The 24,688-nt window shown below is 56.1% G+C and overlaps 9 protein-coding genes across 9 annotated transcripts; 5 read left to right on the top strand and 4 right to left on the bottom strand.

The window, feature by feature from the left end:
* The first annotated feature begins 404 nt into the window (after nt 1-404).
* Nucleotides 405-3,845, top strand: KVR01_009130 (bifunctional precorrin-2 dehydrogenase/sirohydrochlorin ferrochelatase MET8). Its single transcript, XM_044794742.1, has 3 exons — nt 405-636; nt 734-894; nt 968-3,845. The coding sequence occupies exons 2-3, from the start codon at nt 790-792 to the stop codon at nt 1,646-1,648; spliced, it is 786 nt and encodes a 261-aa protein (XP_044641632.1). The 5' UTR covers nt 405-636; nt 734-789; the 3' UTR covers nt 1,649-3,845.
* Nucleotides 1,889-3,472, bottom strand: KVR01_009466 (uncharacterized protein; the record flags this gene model as incomplete). The annotated part of the gene is made up of 1 exon (XM_044781436.1): nt 1,889-3,472. The coding sequence occupies one exon, from the start codon at nt 3,470-3,472 to the stop codon at nt 1,889-1,891; it is 1,584 nt and encodes a 527-aa protein (XP_044641968.1).
* A 1,540-nt stretch (nt 3,846-5,385) lies between the features above and the next one.
* KVR01_008956 (uncharacterized protein) lies at nt 5,386-8,267 on the top strand. Its single transcript, XM_044789391.1, has one exon. The coding sequence runs from the start codon at nt 5,713-5,715 to the stop codon at nt 8,146-8,148; it is 2,436 nt and encodes an 811-aa protein (XP_044641458.1). The 5' UTR covers nt 5,386-5,712; the 3' UTR covers nt 8,149-8,267.
* Nucleotides 8,268-8,284: 17 nt separating this feature from the next.
* On the bottom strand, nt 8,285-10,705 carry KVR01_009379 (uncharacterized protein). Its single transcript, XM_044790840.1, has 4 exons — nt 10,273-10,705; nt 9,693-10,206; nt 8,740-9,577; nt 8,285-8,682 (listed from the first exon to the last, which is right to left on the bottom strand). The coding sequence occupies exons 1-4, from the start codon at nt 10,429-10,431 to the stop codon at nt 8,481-8,483; spliced, it is 1,713 nt and encodes a 570-aa protein (XP_044641881.1). The 5' UTR covers nt 10,432-10,705; the 3' UTR covers nt 8,285-8,480.
* Nucleotides 10,706-10,979: 274 nt separating this feature from the next.
* Nucleotides 10,980-13,832, bottom strand: KVR01_009344 (uncharacterized protein). The gene is made up of 3 exons (XM_044792501.1): nt 13,477-13,832; nt 12,686-13,403; nt 10,980-12,628 (listed from the first exon to the last, which is right to left on the bottom strand). Exons 1-3 carry the CDS (start codon nt 13,779-13,781, stop codon nt 11,111-11,113), a joined length of 2,541 nt encoding a protein of 846 aa, XP_044641846.1. The 5' UTR covers nt 13,782-13,832; the 3' UTR covers nt 10,980-11,110.
* A 30-nt stretch (nt 13,833-13,862) lies between these two features.
* KVR01_009069 (uncharacterized protein) lies at nt 13,863-15,921 on the top strand. The gene has a single exon (XM_044790878.1). The coding sequence runs from the start codon at nt 13,926-13,928 to the stop codon at nt 15,687-15,689; it is 1,764 nt and encodes a 587-aa protein (XP_044641571.1). The 5' UTR covers nt 13,863-13,925; the 3' UTR covers nt 15,690-15,921.
* Nucleotides 15,922-16,605: 684 nt separating this feature from the next.
* Nucleotides 16,606-17,573, top strand: KVR01_009001 (uncharacterized protein). Its single transcript, XM_044793478.1, has 2 exons — nt 16,606-17,078; nt 17,140-17,573. The coding sequence occupies exons 1-2, from the start codon at nt 16,938-16,940 to the stop codon at nt 17,350-17,352; spliced, it is 354 nt and encodes a 117-aa protein (XP_044641503.1). The 5' UTR covers nt 16,606-16,937; the 3' UTR covers nt 17,353-17,573.
* Nucleotides 17,574-17,593: 20 nt separating this feature from the next.
* Nucleotides 17,594-18,741, bottom strand: KVR01_008914 (uncharacterized protein). The gene has a single exon (XM_044790400.1). It carries the CDS (start codon nt 18,520-18,522, stop codon nt 18,043-18,045), a length of 480 nt encoding a protein of 159 aa, XP_044641416.1. The 5' UTR covers nt 18,523-18,741; the 3' UTR covers nt 17,594-18,042.
* A 2,943-nt stretch (nt 18,742-21,684) lies between these two features.
* KVR01_009166 (uncharacterized protein) lies at nt 21,685-24,376 on the top strand (the record flags this gene model as incomplete). The annotated part of the gene is made up of 7 exons (XM_044790046.1): nt 21,685-22,019; nt 22,166-22,447; nt 22,590-22,672; nt 22,729-22,777; nt 22,928-23,155; nt 23,218-23,656; nt 23,817-24,376. The coding sequence occupies exons 1-7, from the start codon at nt 21,735-21,737 to the stop codon at nt 24,374-24,376; spliced, it is 1,926 nt and encodes a 641-aa protein (XP_044641668.1). The 5' UTR covers nt 21,685-21,734.
* Nucleotides 24,377-24,688: the final 312 nt, after the last annotated feature.

The raw sequence follows: 24,688 nt of genomic DNA, 5'->3' as shown, positions 1-24,688 counted from the left end.
ATGATGGTAGGAGCCTGTGGTGACAGAGTGAACAGTTACCCCCCAAGTCCCGTGCTGCCGTGTCCTGTCTGGCGTTGCGGGCGTCGTCGTCGTCGTCGTCGTCGTCGTTGTCGTCGGTGCAGTCGCAGTTGTGTGTGCAGTACGCAGTACGGAGTAGACCCGCTGTTGGAACCATGAACCTGGGTCGCCGTAGTAGTGTAGATTACCTGCATGTGGGGTGCCAATACACACAGTGTGGCTGGGCCGGCCTGCGAGGTACCTTGGTACCTAGACACCTAGGTACCCATGTGCTCCGTGCCGACAATCATTCATTGGCATTTGTGGTGCCGAGATCGCCTCGCCCGATCAAGGGATCCCGCCTCATGTTTGGCAGATCTTGCGTGTCAACCTAAAATCAAACCCCATTTACCATATCGTTGTCGAACTGGTTAGTATAGTTCATTTCTCTGGGTTTTGATTATTTTTTTCTCGGTTTTTTCCTTCTTTTTTTTCTTCTTTATTCTGGTTTGATTTGGTCTGGTCTGATCTGTTTGTTTCCCCATTGCGCCTCCTGTTCAGTGCCGTCAACCTGCCTTTCGAGACCGCTGCGTTGTTTGAGACGAGCTGCTCCGCATATCTCAGGCGTAACCAACTCCGGTAGACATGCTCCACCCCACCCCCCATCCCCCGAACTGCGTTGCGGCCATTGGGTGACACCCACTCCCCATGTCCATCTCGTTAACGAGTTTTCCAGCTTGCATACCATAACAACAACATTCCGGGACCCCCGTTGGCGATCGATAGCCCAGCATGGGTTCAGAGCACGGCCAGTTTCCCGAGGTCCAGGGCGGAGGTAGCCTCATCCTCGCCTGGCAGATCAAAGCCAAGAACGTGCTGGTCGTCGGCGGCGGCGAGGTAGGCGAACCCTGTCGTCCCGCCCAGTTGTCCTCACTTAACATTGACATGCCTGACGCTTCCTCCGCACAAGGTCGCGGCCGGACGTATTCTCAACTGCCTCAACGCCGATGCCGCCGTCACCGTCATATGCCCCTCGTCTGGCCTCAACCCAGAAGTAGCACACCGCGTCTCCTCCGGCCAGGTGACCCACATCGACAGGAAGTTCCAGCCGGGCGACCTTGACCCGGACAAGAACGTGAGCATGGTCCTGACCGCCATCGACGACCCGGAAGCCTCCACCCACATCTGGAAGCTGTGCAAACAACGCCGCATCCCCGCCAACATTGCCGACGTCCCGCCCGAGTGCGACTTCTACTTTGGCAGCGTCCATCGCGACGGGCCCTTGCAGGTCATGGTGTCTACAAACGGCAAGGGGCCCAGGCTGGCTGCCTCCATCCGCAAGCAAATCGCCGCCACCCTTCCCAAGAATGCCGGCGCCGCCGTCGACAAGGTGGGAAGGCTGCGGGCCATGCTGCGCAAGATAGAGCCTGGTCCCGAAGCTGTAGCCAGCAGGATGGGCTGGATGATCAAGGTGTCCGATGAATACAGCTGGGAGGCCTTTTGTGACCTGAACGAGGAGGACATGGAGAATCTTCTAGCCTTCTACTCCGGCGGAGAGGTTCCGTCTCTGGACCTACTGAAGAGTATGAGACAAGGCTTTTCGCCCGAGTCCGTATTTGATGGCTCATTTGGGTTTTCTGTCGGGTGCTGAAAGGGATTCAACTGCACGTGAGCTCAAAATGGCAACAAGACCTGTTGCTCCCGCGGCGCAGTATCCGCGGCTGGCACAATTGCGGTACATGAATGAGGTGGGACAAATGGCGCTCCGGATCTTGGACGTAGACAGAGAGGGTGGGTATCAAAACGTCTCTTTTCTGGTCTGTTGCATCGCGGGATGCTCGGACAACGACTGCCTGAAACGCAAGCGGTGCCGTTTTTGAACTGGGTATTATTATTGGCCTGTCGATTGGACAGGCCTCACACCTCCTTCCCACGGTTTCTCGCCTGGCGCTTCTACGCGAGACCTCTCCAGGAGCACGTCTAAGACGCCCCATGTGGCCCTCTGCTGCTTGGCATCTGGAATTCCGTGGTCGACACCCGCGCTCGTGGGCGGGCCGAAAATCTTGACCCGCCCCTCGGACAGCACGAAGCCTCCGCAGGCAACCTTGGATATTCGAACTGCTGGATGAAACATATCCAGAGCGAGATGTTGCAACACGTATTGGGCGAGGGCATCAGTGAACGGCTGCGGTAGACCACCGGGTTGCTCCGACGTGTCAGCCCACTGCCGCCAGGTCCACCCCTCCTCGTCCTTATCGCCTCCAAGTCTCCTGCGCTTGGCCTCGAAATACGGGTCTCGATATTGAGATCCCGCCCTCTTGCGCCTGTCCCGGATCTGACCCGCAGGCGCATCTTCCGCCACCTCGCGTATCTTACTCGCAGTGACAAGGCGCACAAGGTCAGCACCGGGAATGATGATTTCAATGGACTTGACCCCCAGGGCAGACTCGGACGCCTCTGAAGCATCATCCTCCTCCTCGTATTGAGTCTGCGTCTCCTCGCCCACTCTTGTCGGTTGATGTTGCTTTTCATGCGGCAGTCTCCGCTGCCGACATCGCATCACCGCCGGGGCATGGAAACCCATCGTGAGCACCACGTCTTTGACAGCGTCGAAGTGGGTCTCCGCACTAAGTTCACCCGCCCACTTCTCCAGAGAACGCACCAGGCTCCGCGTGCCGAGGCTCAGGGGGCTGACCCGACAATCGAAGGTGCGGCTGAGGAAGGAGACAAGACTGGCTTTGAGAGGAGCGGGCATGCGCATCAGCAGGAGAGGTAGGTGTAGGAAGCTAGGGTCGTCCCTGACAGGTTTGGCGGGGGCGAAGTCAAGTAGGGGGTCTTGAGCCAACAGTGCCAGCTTAGAAGCTGTCGCTACATCTTCCGGGGGTAGTGCAAAGTCCTCGGCGGACGGCAGCAGCAGTGCCGCACATTCGGCATGCTCATACTGCAGTGAAATGTGTATGCCCTTTGTCCCACCAGGTTCAAGCCCCAAGCGAGTGCTCCTCCTCGAGCCGGGCGTGGCTACAGCTTGGCCGTCATCGGGTTCCGGTGCATGCATCCCGAGCCAGGAAATAGACACGGCCTCCAGGGCACCAGCCCTGGCCATGGCCCCCTCATCGGTAGGGCGATCGAGGCCCACGTCAACGCCTCTCACGACGTCACCGACCAGAAAGTCGCGAAGACGTTGGGACACGGTTTGTATTCGATGTTCCGTCAGGGGCTGGGAGCCGATGTGCAGGGGCGACAGGCGGTGGGTGGAAAAGGTGGTGTTGAGGAAGGGAGTCAAGTGGCGGTGGGGGTCGCCATGGCCACCATGGGCGAAAGAGGTGGACGAGAGAGGGGACGAGGAGTCCTGGCTACTGTTTTGGGCGGGTGTGTCTGCATTGAAGCCGAGTCCTGGGTTGGAGGTAGAAGCAGGTGACGGCACGGTTTGTGGGTCAAGTGGTCTGCTGCGTTTTGGTGGGCGCCCTGGAGGCATGTTGGTGGGCCGAGGCGAGTCGCGAGGTAATCGACAGGAGACAGCGGATGTAGTGAAGCTGCTCTTCCAAGGCTGCTGGCCGAGCTGAGTGGTGTCGACGGTATTGTCTCTTTAAAGGTCGACTGGCGATAATGGTGTCACTGCGCGCAGTCGCGTCGAGGCGCGTCGAGTCGCGTCGAGCCGCGTCACCAGGGAAGATAGCGCAGTGCGGCTTGCTAGAGGACTGACTGGTGTACCAATTATACGTATGATGGATTTGAGATGGTCGTTGAGCCTACAAAGATATAGCAGTCCAGGGAATGCAGTGCCTCACTTACGTTATTAGCAGCAAATTCGCCATGGGTTGATGAGCAACGATGGCTGCTGCTCGGACGTGGTGTAGCTAGCTCACTCTGCCGAGGAACCATTTGTGGTGGGGTGAGTCCCAAGATTATGAAACCCCGACGCAACCCTGAAGCAACCCCGGCCGGTGTCCCCCGAGAGCGCGAAACCACCCACCCCCTCTCCCCGCCTTCAAGCTGGGATCTGCATTGCGAAGAACACGAACAGCGCAGGAGGCGGTTTGGCGGTGCACCTACTACCTGCCTGCCTACCTACCTAAAGCACAAGGGTGCAGGGACGGCGGTGCGTCTCCCCAACGTCGCCCCCCGTTCCCATCTATCTACTAGCCGAACCTTAATTGGGGCCGCATCTATGTAGCAATACCCAAGTAAGCACCTACCTACCTACCCAAGTACCTACAGAGGTAGGTGGGTACTTACCACAGTAGGTATACACTTAGAACCACTGCAGGCAACCAAGCGAGATAAGATGAGGTGCCAGGGCAAATGGTGGCAGGCAGGCATACCTAGCACGGCGCAGGAAGGTGTCCCATCCAGCCAACGTACTTGAGTATGTATGGGCGTCATGGACTTGTGCTCCCAATCAACGCTGATTGGTGGCGGTGTTAGTCGTCGGCCGGTCTGCCGGTCTGCTTTGTGGTCAATTCATGCCCCGGCACTAAAACAAAACAGCCTTTGCCCGGGTCAGGATTTCCCCAGACTGCCGCGTGTACTGCGTGCCTGCGTGCCAGGCGTCGCGGTGCCAGGCGCAGCGCACGGTGGTGCAGGGCATTGTGTTACGTTACTCAGACGCCCGGGGCATGAACACTGCATGTTGCAAACCTTGGGCTGGGCGAGGGGAAGAGGGGATCCGATTGAAGTGGGTAGGTAGGCTGAGGCTGGCAGGTGGGGGAGGCGGGGGAGGGGCAACTGGGCCCTCGGGAGGACGGGGTAGGTGGGGTGGGGTGGGGTGATGGGATTGTCAATTGACCAACAAGCTGACTCGGCACAAACCTTCAGCGCACACTGCATGTGGTGTCATCGTGTATCCGTACATGTGTGCATGCCTAGGTACCTAGATGCCCAGGTGTCTACTACTAGCTACTTAAGTAGATATAAGACTGGTGCGGTGCTGGCCCAGTCCAGCCCAGTCCAGCCCAGGCCGAGCTATCTCCGTGTGATACCTGGGTACCTATCTTCCAAGTTCCAGTGTGGCCATCCTGCCGTCCGACGGCTGTGTGTTGTGTCGTCAGGCAGGCTGGTGACATAATGGCGTGCTCACTAGCTCTCTGTCTGCCACAGTACCTGCCTTACCTGGGTACGTGCCTGGGTAAACGTCATGTAAGTAAGGACAAGTACTTGCGAGCCTAGTTGGGTACCTACCTACCTAGGTGGTAGATGTATAGGTAGGCACCACAGGTTCCCCCGACGGCCTCAGTGTGCCAGCCACTTGGACCACGTTGATTTCCAATTCATGGGATTGATGCAGCCGAACCGAACCCCTGACTGCCAGACTGCCAGAGCAGCACAGCGCGGGGCAATCCGGCGTCCCAAGCTCCCCCCCCCCCCCAATCGTGCTGCCGTGCCAGCAGAGCTCTGACATGGCCGAGTGTTTCGTTGCCGAGCTACCTCCCCACTCTGCTCTCCCCGGCTCCCCCTGCCCTGCCAGTCCCTACCACGTCTGTGACTCTGTGACTCCGAGACTCTCTGTGACGGGCTATGAGGGACACCGGACAGGACATCACCCGCCAGTCTTGCCGTCGCTGCTGCTGATGCTGCGGGGTCGGCCCTTCGCGCCTCTGCTTGATTCGCCACCGTCCCCTCCTGCTTCCCAAAACGCCCTTCCTTTGCTCCTCCCCTCGCCCGTTTATATACCCCAAGCCCGTCCCTCCCCGCCCTGCCCTGATCTTCTCCTCCGCCATGCTGCCTCGTATCGCCAGACTATCACCACTCTCGGCGAGGAGCGTTCTTCTTCTCAGTCTCAAAACTGACAGACTCGCCGTCAGCAACAACAACAACCACAAAATCAATCATCTCTGCCGTTCATTCGCACTGACAGCCGTCAACATGGGCAGCGTCGAGCAGTGTCCTCTGCACTCCAATGTCGCCGGTGGCGGCACCAAGAACAAGGACTGGTGGCCAAACAAGTTGCGCCTCGACGTCCTGCGCATGCATGCCGCCTCGTCCAACCCCAATGACAAGGACTTTGACTACGCCGAGGCATTCAAGCAGCTCGACTATGCCGCCCTCAAGAAGGACCTGCACACCCTCATGACCAACTCCCAGGACTGGTGGCCCGCCGACTATGGCCACTACGGCGGCCTGATGATCCGCATGGCCTGGCACTCCGCAGGAACCTACCGCGTCTTTGACGGCCGCGGCGGAGGTGGAGACGGCCAGCAGCGCTTCGAGCCCCTCAACAGCTGGCCTGACAATGGCAATCTCGACAAGTCCCGCCGCCTGCTGTGGCCCATCAAGCAAAAGTACGGCAACAAGATCTCCTGGGCCGACCTCATGCTCCTTGCTGGCAACGTCGCCCTAGAGTCCATGGGCTTCAAGCCCTTCGGCTTCGCTGGCGGCCGTCCCGACACCTGGCAGGCCGATGAGTCTGTGTACTGGGGCAGCGAGACCACCATGTTCCCAGAGGGTAACGACACCCGTCACTCCAAGGTCCTTAAGGAGCTCAAGGCCACCGGCACCATGCAGGGCGACTGGTCAAAGGACACGGACATCCACCACCGTGAGCTCGAGGAGCCCATGGGCGCCACCCACATGGGCCTCATCTACGTCAACCCTGTCGGCCCCGATGGCGTCCCTGACCCCCTCGCCTCTGCCAGGGACATCCGCACTACCTTTGGTCGTATGGCCATGAACGATTACGAGACTGTTGCCCTTATCGCCGGCGGCCACGCCTTTGGGAAAACCCACGGTGCCGCCCCCGACAGTAACTGTGGTCCACCTCCTGCCGGCGCCGAGATCAACGAGCAGGGTTTTGGCTGGAAGAGCAAGCACGGCCATGGCAGTGCCGGCGACGCCATCACGTCCGGCCTCGAGGTCGTGTGGACGACCACCCCGACCAAGTGGGGCAACGGCTATCTCACCTCCCTGTTCAACAACGAGTGGGAGAAGGAGAAGAGCCCTGGTGGCGCCTGGCAGTGGGTAGCCAAGAACGCTGAGGCCACCATACCTGACCCCTTCGACCCCAGCAAGAAGCGTAAGCCCACCATGTTGACCAGCGATCTGGCACTACGCGTCGATCCTGAGTACGAGAAGATCTCGCGGCGCTTCCTCGAGAACCTCCCCGAGCTCGAGGATGCCTTTGCCCGTGCATGGTTCAAGCTTCTCCACCGTGACATGGGTCCTCTCTCCCGCTACCTCGGTCCCGAGGTCCCCAAGGAAGAGCTCATTTGGCAAGATCCTGTCCCCAAGGTCGACCACCCCTTGGTTGATGACAAGGATGTCGCACAGCTCAAGAAGGACTTGTTGGCCGCTGGTGTCTCACCAGATCGTCTTATCGCTACCGCTTGGGGCGCTGCTTCCTCCTTCAGAAGCAGCGACAAGCGTGGTGGCGCCAATGGCGCAAGAATTCGTCTTGAGCCTCAGAAGAACTGGGGTGCCAACAACCCACAGCAGCTGCCCCAGATCCTCAGTGCCATCGAGGGCGTGCAGAAGCAGTTCAACAGCTCCGCCCCTGGCGGCAAGAAGATCTCCTTGGCTGATGCGATCGTCCTTGCTGGCACCGCCGCGGTAGAGAAGGGCGCAAGGGACGCCGGACACAACGTCACGGTGCCCTTCACGCCGGGCCGCACAGATGCTTCGCAGGAGCAGACAGAGGTGGATTCCATTGACTACCTCGAGCCCAAGGTGGACGGGTTCCGCAACTATGGCAAATCCTCGGCGCGTGTCAAGGCTGAAGAGTACTTGGTCGACAAGGCCAACCTTCTCGGCCTCTCTCCACCCGAGCTGACCGTCCTCGTTGGCGGCCTGCGAGCTTTGAACGCGAACTGGGACGGCAACGCCAACGGCGTGTTAACGAAGCGCCCTGGCCAACTCACGAACGATTTCTTCGTCAACCTTCTGGACATGAGCACCAACTGGGTGGCCAAGGGTAACGACGGTGAGCTGTGGTCCGGAGTCGACCGCAAGACGGGTAACGAAACATGGACCGCCACTCGTGCCGATCTCGTGTTTGGTTCTCACTCGGAATTGAGGGCTATTGCCGAAGTCTACGGTAGTGCGGACGGGGAGGGCAAGTTCGTCCGAGACTTTGTCGCTGCCTGGAACAAGGTCATGATGCTGGACAGATTCGACGTCAAGGGCGGTCAGAAAGCCGGTGGCTCTGGGTACAGACTATAAAGGATCAGATTTGGCTTATACAAGCCAGCCATCCTCGCCTTAGCTATTTTACCGGAGGTGTAGGCTAGACTGTAAGCTTTGTGGTCAGAGATTGAAAGAGATTGACATTTTGGTACTCATACATTTGAAGTTGTAAGCGCGCAATAGTTGCTGTGATTTTAGAGAAATGTGGCTTGGACGAGTTCCTAGCCGTTTGATTTGTCCAGGTGGAACTCGGGACTCTTGTTAGTACCTGGGGTCCAGACTCATCGATTACCCCCTATACCTCCCGGCATAGGGAGCACAAAAACCCACAGATAGCTCAAAACTTTAGATACTCTGTATTACTAGGGTTATTTCACGCCATCCCCGAACAACTTCATGGCGAGGTCATTACGCTGATAAAACGTCGACATCCTATACTTGCTCTCGCCGTTATACTGCTGCAAATCCTCCAGCGCTTGTCGGCCCTCGCGCTTGATTGTTTGTCGGATGTCCTCTGTCCTCGGCTCAATACTGCACTCGAAGGGCCGAGGGCGCATATTAAGTCCGTTTCTAGCTTTCTGTCAGCCACAACATAGTTGATCCTCTGCTGACGTTGAAGATACTCACGTGTAGTTGAATATATCCACGTCAAAAAAACCACCCTCTGGTCGTCGTTTCTTCTGGATGTGGAAACCCCACAGAAGTCTGGCAATAGTAACCCACGTCCCCTGCTCAGCCAACGCCTGACCAGAACAAACCCTTCTTCCCCAACCAAATGTCATGTAACCTCTCTCGCCCGGAAAAGGTCTGCTTTCCGGGCTTCTGGGCAGAAATCTCCTTGGGTTAAATTGGTCAGGATCGGGGAATTCACGCTCGTTATGGTGAATTGCCCACACATTGCCCTGGATCCACGTGCCTTTCGGAATCAACCAACCGTTATACATATCGTCTTGGGTGGGTGAGTGTGGCTGCCCCCCGATGATCGCAACGGACCTCCACCTAAAAACCTCTTTGACAAGCGCATTGACGTAGGGCAAGTTGGGCTGATCGTCAAAGTGCGGGCTCCGAAAAGGGCCAACGACACGGTCAAGCTCCTCATACGCTGGCAATAAAGCCCCAGGAAATGCACAGCAGGCCAGGATGAAGGTAATCAGGGTGGAACTGCTGGTATCAGACCCAGCACCAAACAGATTCCCGCTGAGGGCGGAGATCTCCTCGTCGTCCAGGGTGTACTTTTCCCTTTCTGCAAACAGGTGCTTGACAAATGATTCCTCGTGGCCGGGCTTCTTCGCCGCCTCCTCGGCCAGCGCATAGAAGAACCCGCGTCCCCTTTTGCTACCAAGCCCGTGTTTCCAAGGAGCAATGGCGTTGGGGAACCTGGCCAGGAAAGGAAATGTCTCCATCAGCATTGGAAACTTCTTGCCGGGGACGTTAAGCTCCGCTGCCAACTGCATGACAGCGATTACTGGTTCTGTCAGCTCAGGGGTACCGGGCAGGAGCCAAAGTTGGTATACCTTCTTATAGGTAGGTACGCATCCGAGGATGCCCAGGTGGTGCTTCTGCAGCTGTAGGGCACATACCTTCTGTAATGATGGGATCCTGGCTACTTGAAACTCGCCTTCCGAACCCAATGATGCTGACTACACTCGTAGCATATCGCTCGAAATGCTTTACGTAGTCATTCGGTTCGCTGAGCAGGTCAAGCGCAACAAGCCGGCTTTCGTCATTCTGGAAGCCACGATACTTCCGGACGGCCTGCACGCCAACACCATGATGCATAAGCTTCCTCTGAAGACGCCATCTCTCCCGCTGTTCGGGGCTGAAAGTGTATTGGTTCACCAGATTTGACTGGCCGGCACCCAGCTCCGCGAAGACCAGCATCCTCGGCCGCGAGGAATATATCCCTGCTCGCTTTTCGAATAGGTCCGAGGCCGCCCAGGCGTCATTGATCCAGACCGTTGGGTTCCTGCCTATCCACACGGTCACGAGAGGGGACTTGTATGTCTTGGACAGCTCTTCAAACCACAGCCACGGCTTGTTATCAGGCAGCATGAACGTGTTGCCCACGATGGGGAATGGCAGCGGCCCCGGGGGCTTTTGACGCGGGTCAGTGGATCAGCCTGCGATACTCTGGGGATTCGGACATGGACTTCACTGCACCATTTTGGAGCGAAGCCATAGCATTCGGGCGTAGTCGAGCGCTATGCTTCCTATGGTCAAAAGAAGAGCTGTCGCGACTGTTAACCCCAAAGGGCCATCCTGGAGCAGTTTCTGCACGCCAGCCAGGCCGAGCATTTGGTCGAGATGGCTGTTTAGCATGTTGAGGGGTTCGTGTGAGTGGGTCAGATGCCTTGATCACTCGGGAATTCCGCCTTCGCCGCCTTACTGCCGACAGGTGAGATTGCGAAGGCGCGGTGGGTACTTGCGCCGAGGACAGAACACGCAACGATGGGCCGCTGAGGGACTTGAATTTGGACACAACCCAGCTAATTAATAAGTGTTGCGACGAATTGTACAGGGATGGATGTATACGCAGCCAGTCGGTCGGGCCACTTGGGGGCTGATGTTCGGACTCTACATGAGTTGCCGGGGCAGTCACTGTCCTCATATAGTTGATCAGCTCACGGGGTTGTCATTCACTCGCTACACATGGGAATTGTCCACTAGGCCAAATACGCAGCGGACACCCTGGGGGAAACCATTTGACCGCATTCCCTACCCCGCAGTCTGACGGTCGGCAATTAACCTACCCAGCCATGTCTAAGCCTAGTTACGCCCCAGGAATTTACATGATGACCGAACCGCTCGGGTAATAAATGCTTTCGCTTCTATTCCGCATACATCCGAAGACATATATGGATTATGTGTCGTTCTTTGAAGAGTGGTCTACCATTGAGTTTATTTTTATTTTATTTTTGTTTCCACCCTCCCCTCCCCCCTACCGCTCACCGCATGAAGGCGCCATGTATGTCCTCGGATGTATGCGAAATAGAGGCACTTAAGTACTAACTTTCCAGATCGACACACCGGCAGCCGGTATGTCCCCTTCGCTTCCGATGACCAACTCCGCATCGAATGCCAAGTCTGGGGCAGCCGTGGTGTCAGTACCATAGTTGAAAGCCCAGAGCAAGTCTCCTCTCCGCAAAAGCCTAAGCCCGCGACCCAGGTCATTATCCTTGTCTGCCGCCTTCCCGGTCAGATCCTTGATGTTGACGTTTGCAGCTATGTCCCCAAGGTATGCCACTAGAAACTCCACCGGCGGGTTGAAGCCCAGATAATGCCACAGGTCGCCGGACACACAGGCCATCGGCCTGCCTGCGCGGTGCTGCGATGTAGAAGTGACGGCTGCGAAGCTTGTCGCGTTGTGACGATCGCAAGAGACCCATTCTTCCCAGTAACTTATGTTGTACTTGTTTCCGCCATAAAGAACCCCGCTGTTCGCATACGGCGGTGGCGTCTCGATGCGTGTTACCCGCATGGGCAGACGGTCGCGCAGTACACCCTCGGACGGCTGAATTCCTGGGGCGTATGAGAAATTGGCGGTCAGAGCAGCAGAGCGCGGACCGAAGACGATGGGGCCGGTGTAAGCTGAGAGATGGTCGTTGAAAGAGGTCGGGATGATAGGCATGGTAGGCACGACGACCATCTTGTACCCCTCAAGGCTCTGCTCTGGTCCGATGACGTCGACCGACAAGCCCAGACGTCGCAGAGCCGAGTAGAAGGCATACACTATGTCCGCGTAGTTGAGCCCCGCGCCGGTGTAGGATGAAGACTTGACATCCCAGCTTCCACTGTATGGCTCTACGCCCCAGACCCAGACTGAAGTGTAGTCGAAGACCAGAGCCACGTCGCCCTGTGGCTCATGGGTGGTGTTTGTCCCGAGCTGCTGACGAAGGACCGGGAGGTCATTCGCGGCAACATCCATGACCTCGAAATAGCCCTCGTCCGGGCTCCCATCTGAGATGTGAAGACCGGAGAGGGTCTGTTCCTGCGCGTATGGGACTTGTCGCCAGCGGAAGTAGTTGACAAGGTCGCCCGACGCGGCAAATGTCTCAAGAGTCCAGAGGCGGACCATGCCCTCCCACGGCGCCACCCTGTGCTGGTTCCAGTTGAGCACACCGGGCTCCATCTCCATGACGCCAAAGGGGCCCTGGGCCTCACCGTATGCAGCTCCCGCGATACCCCTGTACAGGGCATGGTGAAGGGCCTGGTAGTCCGGGAGCCCCGTGCGGAGGGTGTCGAAGAGGTCTTGGTCCGAGAGCCACGAGAATTGGCCCGGGCCGGCGAGGGGGTATTCGTCGAACGTGGCAAAGTCGATACCTACTTCCCTGGCGAACTTGTGGTGGTCAAAGTCGGTGAACTGCATCATAAAGTTGGTTGTGACTGCTTGTCCTGGGGCATATTGACGGAGTATCTGTGCCTGCTCCCTGGCAAACTCCACAACCATGTCGGACGAGAAGGTGAAGAAGTCGAGTGTCAAGAGATTGTTGGTGGTGTACACCTGGAGGTAGGGCGGCTGGGCACAGAAGTCAGTGGAGCTGGGGGCTGTGGAGACTGGACTGGCGGGACGAACCAGGACGTCATCGAAGGACTTGTATTGATTTGACCAAAAGACGCTGCCGTGGGCGGCATTCATGGCCTCGACTGTGTGGTACTTGTCGTGCAGCCATGTCCTGAAGCGCCTGACGGCGTCCGGGTCATATGTGCGGACGGTGCCGTGGCAGCCGAACTCGTTGTCCAGCTGCCATGCGGCGACGGTTGGGTTGCGGCCGTAGCGCTGGGCGAGGACACGGGTGATGTTCTGGCTCAGGTCGCGGTAGGAGGATGAGCTGAAGCTGTAGTACCTGCGAGAGCCAAAGGTGTAGGTGGTGTTGGTGACGTCGACGAACATGGTGCTCGGGTAGCTGTCGACGAGCCAGTTCGGGGGGGAGGCAGTCGGGGTGCCGATGATGGCCTTGAGGCCGTAGCGTCCCAGGAGCTCGATGGTCTTGTCAAGCACCGAGAAGTCGTAGACGCCCTCCTCGGGCTCCAGGATGGCCCAGTCGAACTCGTTGATGCGCACGTACGAGATGTTGAGGTCCCTCATGGCAGCAATGTCGGGCTCCCACATGGGCTCCGGCCACTGCGATGGGTAGTAGTCGACAGCAAGGTGCAGGCCACTCGGCCAGCGGGCTGTCGAGGGCCCTGCCGAGCTGTTGTTTCCCGGGGGTGGTGAGGCGGCTGTGCGCCGGGCCAGGGCGGCCAGCAGGGAGATGCCGAGCCAGTACATTGCGGGCGGGCTTCCAACAGTACTGTGGGCAGTGAGCAACTGGGAGGGAAGCTTGCAGGCGCTGTGGGGGTGGTGGACGAGGTTATTATACTTGCAATATATATATCAGACCCAGGGACGAGGCCCCCGCCGGCCAGCACCTCCACCACCTCCACCACGACGACTGCGGGCCGGCATGCCCAACCCATGTCACGAAGGCGTCAGGATGCCCAGATGCCCACCCACCTGTCAGGTGACTGACTGACCATGGCTGCGAGTGGCTCGGCTGTGAAGGTCGGCCAAGCACCCCGCGAAATCCCCACATGCAACCCACCGGGGCCCCCACGGTGGAGTCGGGACGCCCGGCAGAATGACACAACACCGTCCTGTGCAGTCGGCCCGTCGACGAGCTTGGGTCCATTTTAAGACTGGCAGCTCCCGCCGGGCAGCACGGGGGGGAGGGGAGGGGGACAGCACGGGAGCAGAGGGTTAGGGCACCCACGGCACCCACGGCACCACGCGGTCGAGTTGCTTGGCAAGCCCGTGCCCAAGACGTCTAGGCGTCATGCTGAGACAGCCGGGACCGGGACGGGCACGAGGCGGATGCCTCTGGACAGAAACGACGGCCCCCCCCACCTCAGTCCATCCTGGCCGACGACGACCGTCAACCGACAACATGCCTGAGGATGGGGATGGCCTCGGGTCAGAGAGCCCTGCCTCGCTCAAGGACTTTCTCGCCTCCATCGCCCCCATCAAGGGCGATCTCTCAAACATCACCGCCCCGCCCTTTGTCCTCGACACAAAGTCCGTGGTCGAGCTGCCTGCCTTCTGGGCCCAGCGGCCCGCCCTGTTCGTCGCCGCCTCCGCCTCCCCGGACCCGGCCAAGAGGGCCTTGTTGGTCCTCCGCTGGTTCTTGTCCTCGCTCAGGGACCAGCAGTACGGCGGCCGCCACGACGGCGACGGCGACGGCGTGAGGAAGCCGCTAAACGCCTTTCTTGGCGAGCTCTTCCTCGCGAGGTGGCACGACCCCAGCGGCGAGACAACCTTGGTTGCAGAGCAGGTCTCCCACCACCCGCCCGTCACCGCCTGTCGCGTCTGGAACGAACAGCACGGCGTCTTCGCAGAGGGCTTCACGCGCCAGGAGATCACCCTCGGTCTTGGGAGCATCACCATCAGGCAGCTGGGCCATGCCTTGCTCACCCTGAGGGACCACGGCGGCGAGACTTACCTCATACCACTCCCCGACGTCAAGGTCAGGGGGCTCCTGTCTGGCCTCGCCGGCACCTACCCTGAGCTGGAAGGCACCTACACCATCCCCTGCACCTCTGGCTTCTACTCGGTCATCGAGTTCAGTGGCAAGTCCCTCCTGAGCACCGCCGCCAAGAACCAGGTGTCGGCCAGGATTTTCGGCCCCGGCCTGGACACCGCCGCAGGACACGAACCCCTCTACACCGTCGCAGGCCACTGGAACGAGGCATTCACCATCTACAACGGCGCCAGTATGTCCAAGGAGGCCTCTATCGAGACCGTCGTGATCCGCGACCTGCCCACCACACCAATGGAGCTTTTTGAACCCGACCTGGAGGCCCAGGACCCTTGGGAGTCCAGACGCGCCTGGAAGCACGTGCGCGATGCTCTGCAGCGCGGAGACATGGCGGCTGCAGCCAGGGCCAAGTCAGCCATCGAACAAGGGCAGCGCGCTATTCGCAAGGAAGAAGCGCGGGAAGGACGCAAGTGGGAGGCTCTGTTCTTCAGGCCCGAGTTCGAAGACGGCTTGGCGACGGGGCTGTATCGCAGCATTCTCAAGGAGCTCAGGCCCGAAGACACCGTCGCTCTCTGGAAATTCAACATCGAGTCATGGACCAAAGGCGTCCAAAAACCATTCCATGGCCACCTGCTGCCCGACAATGCGACTGCGCCCGCCCCGATCTCTGTTGCGAGGCGTAACATGTCTTCGGACCTGGACGATACCAGTCTGGCATCACCAGCATCATTCAAGACAGCACCCGAGTACATCGTGGCTGCGGGTGGCACGCAGAACGGATCTGACTCGGAGCGGGAACACACAGTCCACCGCACGCCCCCGAAGAAATCCATTCCGCCTGTCAACTCTGCGCGGCAGAGCGTCGAGCAGGGTAGCGGGGCCTTGACTCCTTCAACCCCCTCTGTTTCCCCGTCTACAAGGGGCAAGCGCCAGCGTGCGAGAGATTCCGTTGGGAAATTCAGAAAGTCCCTCTCGTCCGGCCTCTCGAAAATCGCAAGCCCTGTACGCTCAGCCAGTGAATCTAAGCAGGCCGACACTCACAAGGGCGGGGTTGTTGAAGGGTAGTTGGGACCTTGGACACAATGTGGGTGGTTTTGCTTCTATAAATCCCACATATATAAAGTATATGCGGTGCCTTCATACAGCGATGGACATTCGAATACTTTGACAAAAAGGAAAACATTGTCGGTGTCTTCTCGGATTTGACGGCACTCCAGAGAAATATCTGTTTGCTTTCCTTTCCTTTGATTAATTTTCCTATATGGATTTTTCTTGTTACGGTTGGGCTTTTGGGGGGCAGGACGAACTTCCTTCCCACTTGTGTGTTTGGATGCACGGGTTATGCTTCCTTTGTTTTGATTGTTCTTGATACCATTTTAGAGCCAGGAAAATGCAGATCGGATAGTTTTGCAGAGGCTAAAATACTACATGCTAGGATAATAATCACAAAAGCGTCTGACGAGTCACTCTTGCGGTATCACCTCAGGGCCCACTCTCATGCATACTAGTTGCCCCTGGCGTTGTGCTCGCAGTTGGGCACATACATACTTGAGTGCTCGACACAATTCCAGTTCTGGAAGAATGTATACAGTAAGTGGCTTGCAAACCAAAGCATGATGGTAGTGGAATGGCCTCCGAAGCCCTCTTCACGACCCCCAGGTCATCACTGTCGATAATCAGCTCCCTCGTCATGATCACATGAGATGCAGGTAGCCTGGGACTTTTCCACTGGGTGTGGACCAACATACGAATTGTGGTCTGAAGATCTCATTGTCCAGCTTGTCCACAAGGCCGAGCTGTCGGATCTGGGCGGAGCTTGCCAGGGGGGTTACGTGCATTGCCGGGGCTTGGCCGGGACGATCCGGAAACGCACAGCGGGGCCGCAGCAAGATCGGCCCACCACGGCGGCTGACGGTGTTGTTTCGTTGCTCTGGTGGCCTGACCACACACGAACTGTGGCTCCAGGATCAACAACCATCATGCGAGCCCAGTGCGGCGCCCACACACTCGCCGACCGTACACGTAGAGATGGAGCCACAGAAAAAATTGTTTATATAGGTGTTGCCGTCAGTCCTGCAACGGCGTTGTCATTCTGCCTCAGAAGTGTAGGCCATATTATAACAGTATACCAAAACCACCGCATATTCAGGTCACAGTTGCACATCAGTTCGACCTCAACTCCCACCGCGTCATACGGCGAAAACCAGGCCACAGGCAGACAGCATCCTCGCACATCGTGGACTAGACCCTGGGCACCCAGTTCCTCTACACCCTACCTGGCATCAACCCCCCCCCCCCCGTCCCCACGCAGCCATGCTGGCAACGGTAGCACGTCGTGCCATCTCAGCAACGACACGAGTTTACCCCCCTATTATGCCATCGGTCACAGCAACGCCAGCAGCAGCACGCCGAGGACTCGCCGGCGTCCGGTGGGTCCCCACAATCTTCGCAATGGTTTGCATAGGTTCGTCCCAGAACTCGGCGCGGAACAAAACAAAGTAACACTTTCGTGCAGGAATTAATATGCGTCTTCGCAGGCTATGGCGTCTCAGCCTACAGGCGCAACCAAATCCAGAAGTACCTTTCACGAAGCACCGACCTGGAGAAACAGGACATGGATCGAAGGAGGAGGTCGACTGTCTTGATGGATGCATATGGCGACAAGTCCAGCTTAGAGGATATTGAGCGGGCAATGGCAATTTACGAATCGCAACAGGGGAACGAGTAAAGGCAGATGGGTTTTGGGTGAGCAGCCCGGCAGGGGCGGGAAAGCATTTGTCTGGCGTTGGTTCTGGAGCGGGTTTGATGCATTTTCACGGCGTTATGTCCCAGAGCAGTACATATGTAGCAGGACTGGGACGGCACATTACTGCAGCACACGGAGTTTCGGTCCACATGGATGAGATAGCTCTCGACACACAAGTCATCAATCAATCTGTGTTTACAAGACGCCCTGGCTGGATCTCGTATGAAACAAAGATTATCTCGTGTTGGAATTGCCGCTGCCCACTGAAAACATGTTAAATACTCGTGAAGTGGAGCCAGGATCTCCAGTGCAGCGATCAACCAGTTGATTCATCTCCTTGCAGCTTCCAGTGCTCCATGACGGGGGAAAACAAATTCCTCATGATAAGGATATTATTTGATCCCGGCAATATCCCCTTCACCCGCCCATATTGTCCTATTGCTTTCTTCGACGTTGGTGTTATCCCGGGTCCTAGCCAGGATGCTCCGGCTGCCCCTCATGCTTTTATGTAGACCACACCAATTATTTATAGCACAGTGTCCAATGGTCCAGAGGAGCCATGCGAGGATACATGGCCGTGATAAATCTGGCGCTCTGAGTCCGAATCGCTCACGGGAAGGCCATCCAAGAGGCCGCGGGCCCGGTGAAGTGGAGGAAAGAACCTGTGAGCAGTCACTCGCTCTTTGTCACCGCTGCAGGCACTCGCTTGATGCCGACACCCAGAAGAATCGAAATCCTCGTCAATAACATTGGCAAAGTACCCGCGAATACGGCCCAGTCCTCGGCAGTCCAGTCTCCGATTTTCACGTAAGCCACCCAGCCCCCCACTGCCTGAGCCGTGCTGTGGTAGAAGGCGAGGTCGCTTAGCAACATGCCCAGGCACAAGACCCTCCAAAGCGAAAGATCATCAAACAGCCGCAAGACCACAGCCTCGACAAAAGCAAAATATAGCCATGCGCCACCCAGAGACGTGTAGAGGCATGTCGTATCAGGCGAGAAGGAAACCGAGTGCCGCGTGATGCTACCAAGATAAGTGCTCGGGTCAACCAACACAAGCACAGATCCTAGCACCGCAAAGAGAGGCTCGATTGTCAGGAGGATGAGCGTATAGATGTAAGGAACGCTAGCCTTTGCTGAGGCTCTTGGAGGCATTTTGTGTGCTTGTGATGGAAAAGAGACCCCGACTCAGGAGACGCCAGCAGGCCTTTACCTAGGTATGTATGCTTCTTGGACGGCGGCGAAGAGTGAGGACGATCAATCTGCGGTGACTTTTGCATTTGACGAAAAGCGGACGTTGCCCAAATCAAAGCTCGGGAGGGGGACGTACAAGTAAGTTACCGTGGGAAATGAACATCAAGAATAAGCTTTGCAGGTCACGTGAGCTGAAACCAGCACACGCCCGGACCTCGGCAGCTGTGCCGCTTCTTGGTGTCTGAAGCTCAGCGTGCTGGTCATCGGGCTCAGAGTTACCTGCACGCGTGACATGGTCTTATGAGTGACGACAGACTGTGGTAACGGGGCGCGCAGCGGGGCGTGGCTGCACAAGGGTAGCCGTTGGCGCCGCCCGTCGCTCCCGAGGTCTCTCTCCGGCGAGCTTATTACCAAACCCAAAGTATTAACTTCAAAGTGCATGCTGTATTTGAAGCCCTGGAACCATGTGACAACGCATGACACCTAGGATACAGCAACTCAGGCTTGGGCTGATGCCCACGGCCAAGGGGTCAGCCACCTGATATACCTGCAGACACGCTCCTACCACATTGAAGAGCCATGTAAAGAATATTGGTACTTACTTGTTGTGGTGCCCGAGCCATGCTCACCCCTGCCTTGACCAGAGACAAGAGGTCTATACTGCTTGCTGTGTTGGTCCCCCCTAAACTACAGTCCTCAGGTTGACTCTACATACAGTATATTACTCAAACACCAAGCTAGACTATCAGTTCCATTTGTGGATGCACGCTGTTTGACAGCCACCAAGATCCTGCCGATCACTATCACAACTACTTTTGCACGTCATACAAGTACCGTCGCCTGAATCCCCAGCCAAAGGCAATTTTGATCAGTTCTCGTATTGACATTGTCAGACAGGTCCTCTGTCACGCTAAAGATAGAGGCAAACAGCCTTGTCGATCAAAGTTACTACGCACGTCCCAGTCCAGGACAGTGGTGTATGCAATACGCGTGCTAAGAATAGATACGTTCAAAAAGACAAATTCGGTGCTTCAACAACAGGCTGTGTAAGCAGATCCCACAGCTCGAAGCTTCCGATGTTTCCGAGGGCGAGCGCCGCTCCGCCCGTCTGTGGAAACCCTGCCAGAGTTCAGTCGGGTGGAGTCGAAGCATGTGCATGCCTCGAAAGACGTTGAAGGAACAGAGCGCACGAGTCGCACAGAGTCTGAGACATGCGATTGGCGCATGTGTGTGCAGTAACCAGAGAGGCTTGTCATCCGGAACAGTCGGCAGAACTCAAAGCTCAAAGACAGGAACCCAATTTGATTGTGCCTTCCTCCTTCGGGCAGGCGGTTGCTCGAGCGGCTGAGATGACAAACCATCGGACCAATGCCCTTCCAAACTCCACGTCTGGATCCAGTAGCACCAGCTTGACAGACTTTCACCTTCGCTGCTCAGAGTTGGCTGGATGAGCCTCATGGGGCAACCGCGACAATCTTCACACAGAGGTTCCCATCAATGCAACCTCGCCGCCAAGTAATTTCGCCTCTGACACCCCGTGGGACATCTTCTTTCCAGCTGGCATGTTTGTGGTCGGCTCAGAATCAGGTCCTTGCTGTATGTAGACTGTCCTAGAATATGCGTACTCCATGTATAAATAGAGCGCTTCTCCTCCCATCATGTGCATGAAAAAGTTGATATCTGAACGACCCATAGCTACAGCACAAGAGAAATCACCACAATCATTACACACTATCACGCTCGGAATTATACCATTTCTTCCCAGCCAAAATACCGTCACCACGCTGAATATATAACAAAGCACCCATCATGCAAATCACCACAGTCGTGTCTATCATTTCTCTTGTGTCTGCGGTGTCCAGCCTGGCGGTCGAACCAAAGGCAGTGCAGGGCGACTCGACTATAAAAATTTCGCCAAGACAGCTCTGCACCGGTGACGACGACTGCTATGGCACCTCGATTTGTTGCAGCGGCTCATGTCATTCCGGGACCACTAGCTGCCGCGTGGATGGGACTTGTGACTCTAGCAATGACTGCTACGATTTTTGCGGCCAGGACGATAAAGCCGTCTGCATTAATGCTCAGTGGTGCCAGTGCTCTAGCTCTCATTGCTGAGAGGCTGCCGCACGAGGGGGCAGCTTGACGGACTGGGCTCAGCCAAAAGAGGCTCTGGGACAAGGCACCAACGGGTAATGTAGCTGCATTATGATGGATGAGAACTACCCAGGTAGTAATACTGGCCCACAGTCAATACAACAATTCCAGGAGTCCTTTTGACATCTCAAATGCTAGCCTCCGGGGCTGTTCGAAAGACGTAATATCCTATGTGAATCAAATGGAGTTTCGATATCACGGTACCCACTGGGGCTCATGACCCACCCTCTATACGCGCCGTTGACCAGCCCACCAGCCGTGACAATAGACGTCGTAGTATTCATTGGGCCTCAGACTGTGTCTGTTGCGGTCAACATAAGCAAGCTGTAGGTTCAGTAATAGTGTAGGGGTGGTTTCGTTTCTGACCCCCGTACATACAAAAAGTACGTGGCGCCTTCATACAGTGGCAAGCGCTCAAGACACAGCGTTTAACAAATACTTAGTACAATGCCAAGAACAGCGCAGAGAGAATACAACACGTGGGCACATGGCCTCGGCCTCGTGCCGCGTGTAGGGTATGTCAAGTAAGCTGTACCTAGGTATTATGATGCTTTGGAGACGGCTGTGCTGCTGGCCTAGTAGACTTGGCTATCCGACTTGCACAATGCCCGGGTATTGGAATGCTTCTCGGGTCCCGCCCAATTTGATTGCCGGTAATTACTCAAATCGCTGCCTCTGAGCCGGCCTGCAACGCCACCCGCTCGAAATCACCGTGACGTATCAGCGTATCCGTCTTTCATGGGGCCTTCCTGAATAGGCACAGTCCTGCAAGGGACGGGGGATCTTACCCCGAGTTCTGGACGATACCGCGGTGGAGATTGCTGTGACCCCGTGATGTAACGTTGAGTAGTAACATTGGCTGCGATGGGCAAGATGTAACATGGGAAAATGGATAACTATGAGAGGGCCTGCTGTGTACGTATGGGTATATTGTTCAGAAATTGACCAGAAACTTATTAGTCCTTGGGCCTGACCTCAAGTGCCGGTTGCCTTGATATTGCCCAGCTCTGCCCATCAGTATGAAGCTCGACTTCCTAGCCAGGTTCGCTCTTGTTGCTCTACTTCAGCAAGCGCGGGCCTCGACCCCGCCAAGCCTGTCCACTAACACGGCCGGGGCATTCACATACGACAACAAGTCATTCTTTCTCAATGGGGAGCCATTCACCATAATTGGGGGGCAGATGGACCCTCAGCGTATTCCTCCAGAGTACTGGAGGGACAGACTGGCAAAAGCCAGCGCCATGGGTCTGAACACTATCTTTAGTTACGTGTACTGGAACTTGTTGGAACCCGAACCCGGCGAGGTATGTATGACATGGCAAACCTGGGCACCACCCCTCGTCGAGCATTGCATAAACCAACCGTCCCAGCGTTTTTTTTCTTTAATCTTCTGCCGCAGGACATTATATTCGATGTTAGTTTTCACCACTAACCCTCAATTTTGTCGTAGTGGCGCAGCGATGAGCCCTCGAATGACATAGCAAAGTATTTCGAAATTGCTCAAGAGGAGGGATTATATGTGGTATTGCGTCCCGGGCCTTACATCTGTGGTGAGAGAGATTGGGGCGGCTTTCCCTCGTGGCTAAGCACTGTCCCCGGTCTTACCGTGAGGACGTACAACGAGCCATATTTGAACTACTCGACCAAGTATTTGGAGCGTCTCGCTGCCGATTTGAAGCACCTGCAGGTAACCAGAGGCGGACCTCTGCTGATGGTACAGGTCGAGAACGAGGTCAGTGGCATCTATCTGCTGATCAACTGCGAGCCCGGTCACGGAAGTTGCATTTGCAACCCAGCAATCCAACGGATGCTTCGAACCAAGGCTGTTGAGAAGAATTTCGGTCTGTACAAGTTGCTGAGACTAGGCTGAACAGTATGGTTCTTATGGGTCGAATCACGAGTATACCGAAGCTTTGAGGGATGTCCTGCTCAAGAACTATGATGTTCCCTTATACACGTATGTGAGGTACAAGAGTCGTCCGAGGGTACTCCGTACTGACATATTCCCGTCAGGAACGACGGAGGCGTCGAATTTACCCTGGTCGGGGGCAGTATCCCCGGTGTAAGTGCATCCTTGAGCTCATTGAGACTATACCTGCATATGTGCGTGTGTCTGTGCGAGTGCGCAATACGTCTTCTGAATGCCCTGGGTTCTTTCGCGTTTCGCATTCTGTGTCAACCTTGCTTTATCGGCCGACTCAGGACAACATAGGTACTCGCGGCTATCGACGGCGACCCCTCGAGCGGCTTTGCGGCTCGCGACAAGTACATCACAGACACATCAAGACTGGGACCGCTCCTCGACGGCGAATACTACACTTTAGGGCCTGACATTTGGGGCTCGGACAACCCCCACAATGTCGCGAAGGACAGCGATGTTGCAAGATTTGTGCGCGACCTGGAATGGGTGCTAGGAGCGAACAACTCTATTAGCTTATATGTGCGTTTGAAGCACCCCCCCCCCAATGATGGATGGTATGTACGTACTGAAGACGGGCTTAGATGTTCCATGGGGGCACCAACTTTGCTCTTGGAAGCGGATCGCTATGGAGAAACAAGACCAGTGCCTTCACAACAAGCTACGACTACGGATCACCTCTCGACGAAAGCGGTCGGACCACAGATTACTACTTCACGCTGAAGAACACGATCATGAAGTATACAAATCGCAGCCTGCCTGACGTGCCGAAAAATGTGCCCCTCCTGGGCATCCCCGAGATTCAGCTAGCCCCCAGAATACAACTACTGGATACGACTGCCGCAAACACATCTAGCGACTTTCCAGCTACGATGGAGCAGCTTGGCCAGGACTATGGCTTCGTGCTATACGAGCACAAGGTTACACGGGCCATGTCCGGTCATTTGCAACCCGGAGATCGTCCCAGGGATCGAGTGATTGTCTATGTCAATGAAACACGCATTGGTGTCATTGATAGCATTTGTATGTCTCTCTTCTCGCATCATTGATATCCCTCGTACAACCGGCAAAGCCTCAGTCTGCGCAAACTCTACCTCTCGCCCCAACCCCCTTCCCATCGACTTGCCCATAGGCGGAGCAAAAGGGTGTCGATGGTTTCCTGCATGCAGCTGACAGTTCCAAGACCAGTATCCGATGAACATCACCTTGGACGTCAGTCCAGGTGACACGGTCTCACTCCTAGTGGAGAACCTTGGGCGAGTGGACTATTGGTCGCTTGAAGCCTACACGTTTGATGGGTTGAGAGATCCATACAAGGGCATTGTCGGAAATGTGACAATCGGGAACTCCACGCTCAAGAGGTGGACAATGAAGTCGTTCCCTTTGAGAGATGCCCCTCTCTTGGCGTCGGACACAGATGTTTCTTCGGCTACAGTGTCGCCATTATTTTACTCCGGGGTATTTCATGTCCCGAACTACTCCAGCCCAGCAAAGCTTGACACTTTTATTGCAATCCCTAATGGCACAAAGGGCGTCGTGTGGGTGAACGGTTTCAACCTTGGGAGGTACTGGATTATCGGGCCTCAGCAGTCACTCTACCTCCCAGGCACTATCCTTAAAGCCGGAGAGGATAATGAGATTGTAGTACTTGAACTTGAACCGGAGCCGGACCGGCCAATGTTTGCAAAAGGCGAGGTAGCCCGTGTGTGGGGGAATAATCCTGATCCCGACTATCTATTATAATAGATTAGCTATAATTAATAAGCTAGTGTCCACCTACCCAGCTCTAACGTCCACATACCTAGTGATTTCCGTGGACCTACCTAGTACTAACTTTTTATATATAGGGCCTATATAAAACTATATACTTAACTAAGATTCTCTAAATTTTTAGTACTTTAAGTATAAGCCCCTTTTAGACCCCTTCTAGCACACCTTTTAGCATACCTTTTAGCACACCTTCTAACACACCTTCTAGCACACCTCCTAAGCTATATATATTTAAATATTAATTAAATATTAAAAGCTTAAAAGTTAAAAAAGTAATAATAAAGA

The sequence above is a fragment of the Diaporthe batatas genome (assembly GCF_019321695.1).
Source record: "Diaporthe batatas strain CRI 302-4 chromosome Unknown Contig00011, whole genome shotgun sequence".
NCBI classification, from domain to species: domain Eukaryota; kingdom Fungi; phylum Ascomycota; class Sordariomycetes; order Diaporthales; family Diaporthaceae; genus Diaporthe; species Diaporthe batatas.
This window is presented reverse-complemented; position numbering and strand designations above follow the sequence as displayed.

What these genes read in the sequence shown, in the direction of transcription:
- KVR01_009379 (XM_044790840.1), bottom strand. Translation starts at nt 10,431, where the DNA reads ATGCTAAACAGCCATCTCGACCAAATGCTCGGCCTGGCTGGCGTGCAG. An exon ending in TATGGCTTCGCTCCAAAATG is followed by an intron (nt 10,207 to 10,272) that starts GTGCAGTGAAGT and finishes CCGCGTCAAAAG; the next exon opens with CCCCCGGGGCCGCTGCCATT. An exon ending in GGATCCCATCATTACAGAAG is followed by an intron (nt 9,578 to 9,692) that starts GTATGTGCCCTA and finishes TGACAGAACCAG; the next exon opens with TAATCGCTGTCATGCAGTTG.
- KVR01_009130 (XM_044794742.1), top strand. Translation starts at nt 790, where the DNA reads ATGGGTTCAGAGCACGGCCAGTTTCCCGAGGTCCAGGGCGGAGGTAGC. An exon ending in TGGTCGTCGGCGGCGGCGAG is followed by an intron (nt 895 to 967) that starts GTAGGCGAACCC and finishes CCTCCGCACAAG; the next exon opens with GTCGCGGCCGGACGTATTCT.
- KVR01_008956 (XM_044789391.1), top strand. Translation starts at nt 5,713, where the DNA reads ATGCTGCCTCGTATCGCCAGACTATCACCACTCTCGGCGAGGAGCGTT.
- KVR01_009001 (XM_044793478.1), top strand. Translation starts at nt 16,938, where the DNA reads ATGCTGGCAACGGTAGCACGTCGTGCCATCTCAGCAACGACACGAGTT. An exon ending in TCCCCACAATCTTCGCAATG is followed by an intron (nt 17,079 to 17,139) that starts GTTTGCATAGGT and finishes ACTTTCGTGCAG; the next exon opens with GAATTAATATGCGTCTTCGC.
- KVR01_009344 (XM_044792501.1), bottom strand. Translation starts at nt 13,781, where the DNA reads ATGGACCCAAGCTCGTCGACGGGCCGACTGCACAGGACGGTGTTGTGT. An exon ending in CTGGGTCTGATATATATATT is followed by an intron (nt 13,404 to 13,476) that starts GCAAGTATAATA and finishes CACTGCCCACAG; the next exon opens with TACTGTTGGAAGCCCGCCCG. An exon ending in AGTCCTTCGATGACGTCCTG is followed by an intron (nt 12,629 to 12,685) that starts GTTCGTCCCGCC and finishes TTCTGTGCCCAG; the next exon opens with CCGCCCTACCTCCAGGTGTA.
- KVR01_008914 (XM_044790400.1), bottom strand. Translation starts at nt 18,522, where the DNA reads ATGCCTCCAAGAGCCTCAGCAAAGGCTAGCGTTCCTTACATCTATACG.
- KVR01_009069 (XM_044790878.1), top strand. Translation starts at nt 13,926, where the DNA reads ATGCTGAGACAGCCGGGACCGGGACGGGCACGAGGCGGATGCCTCTGG.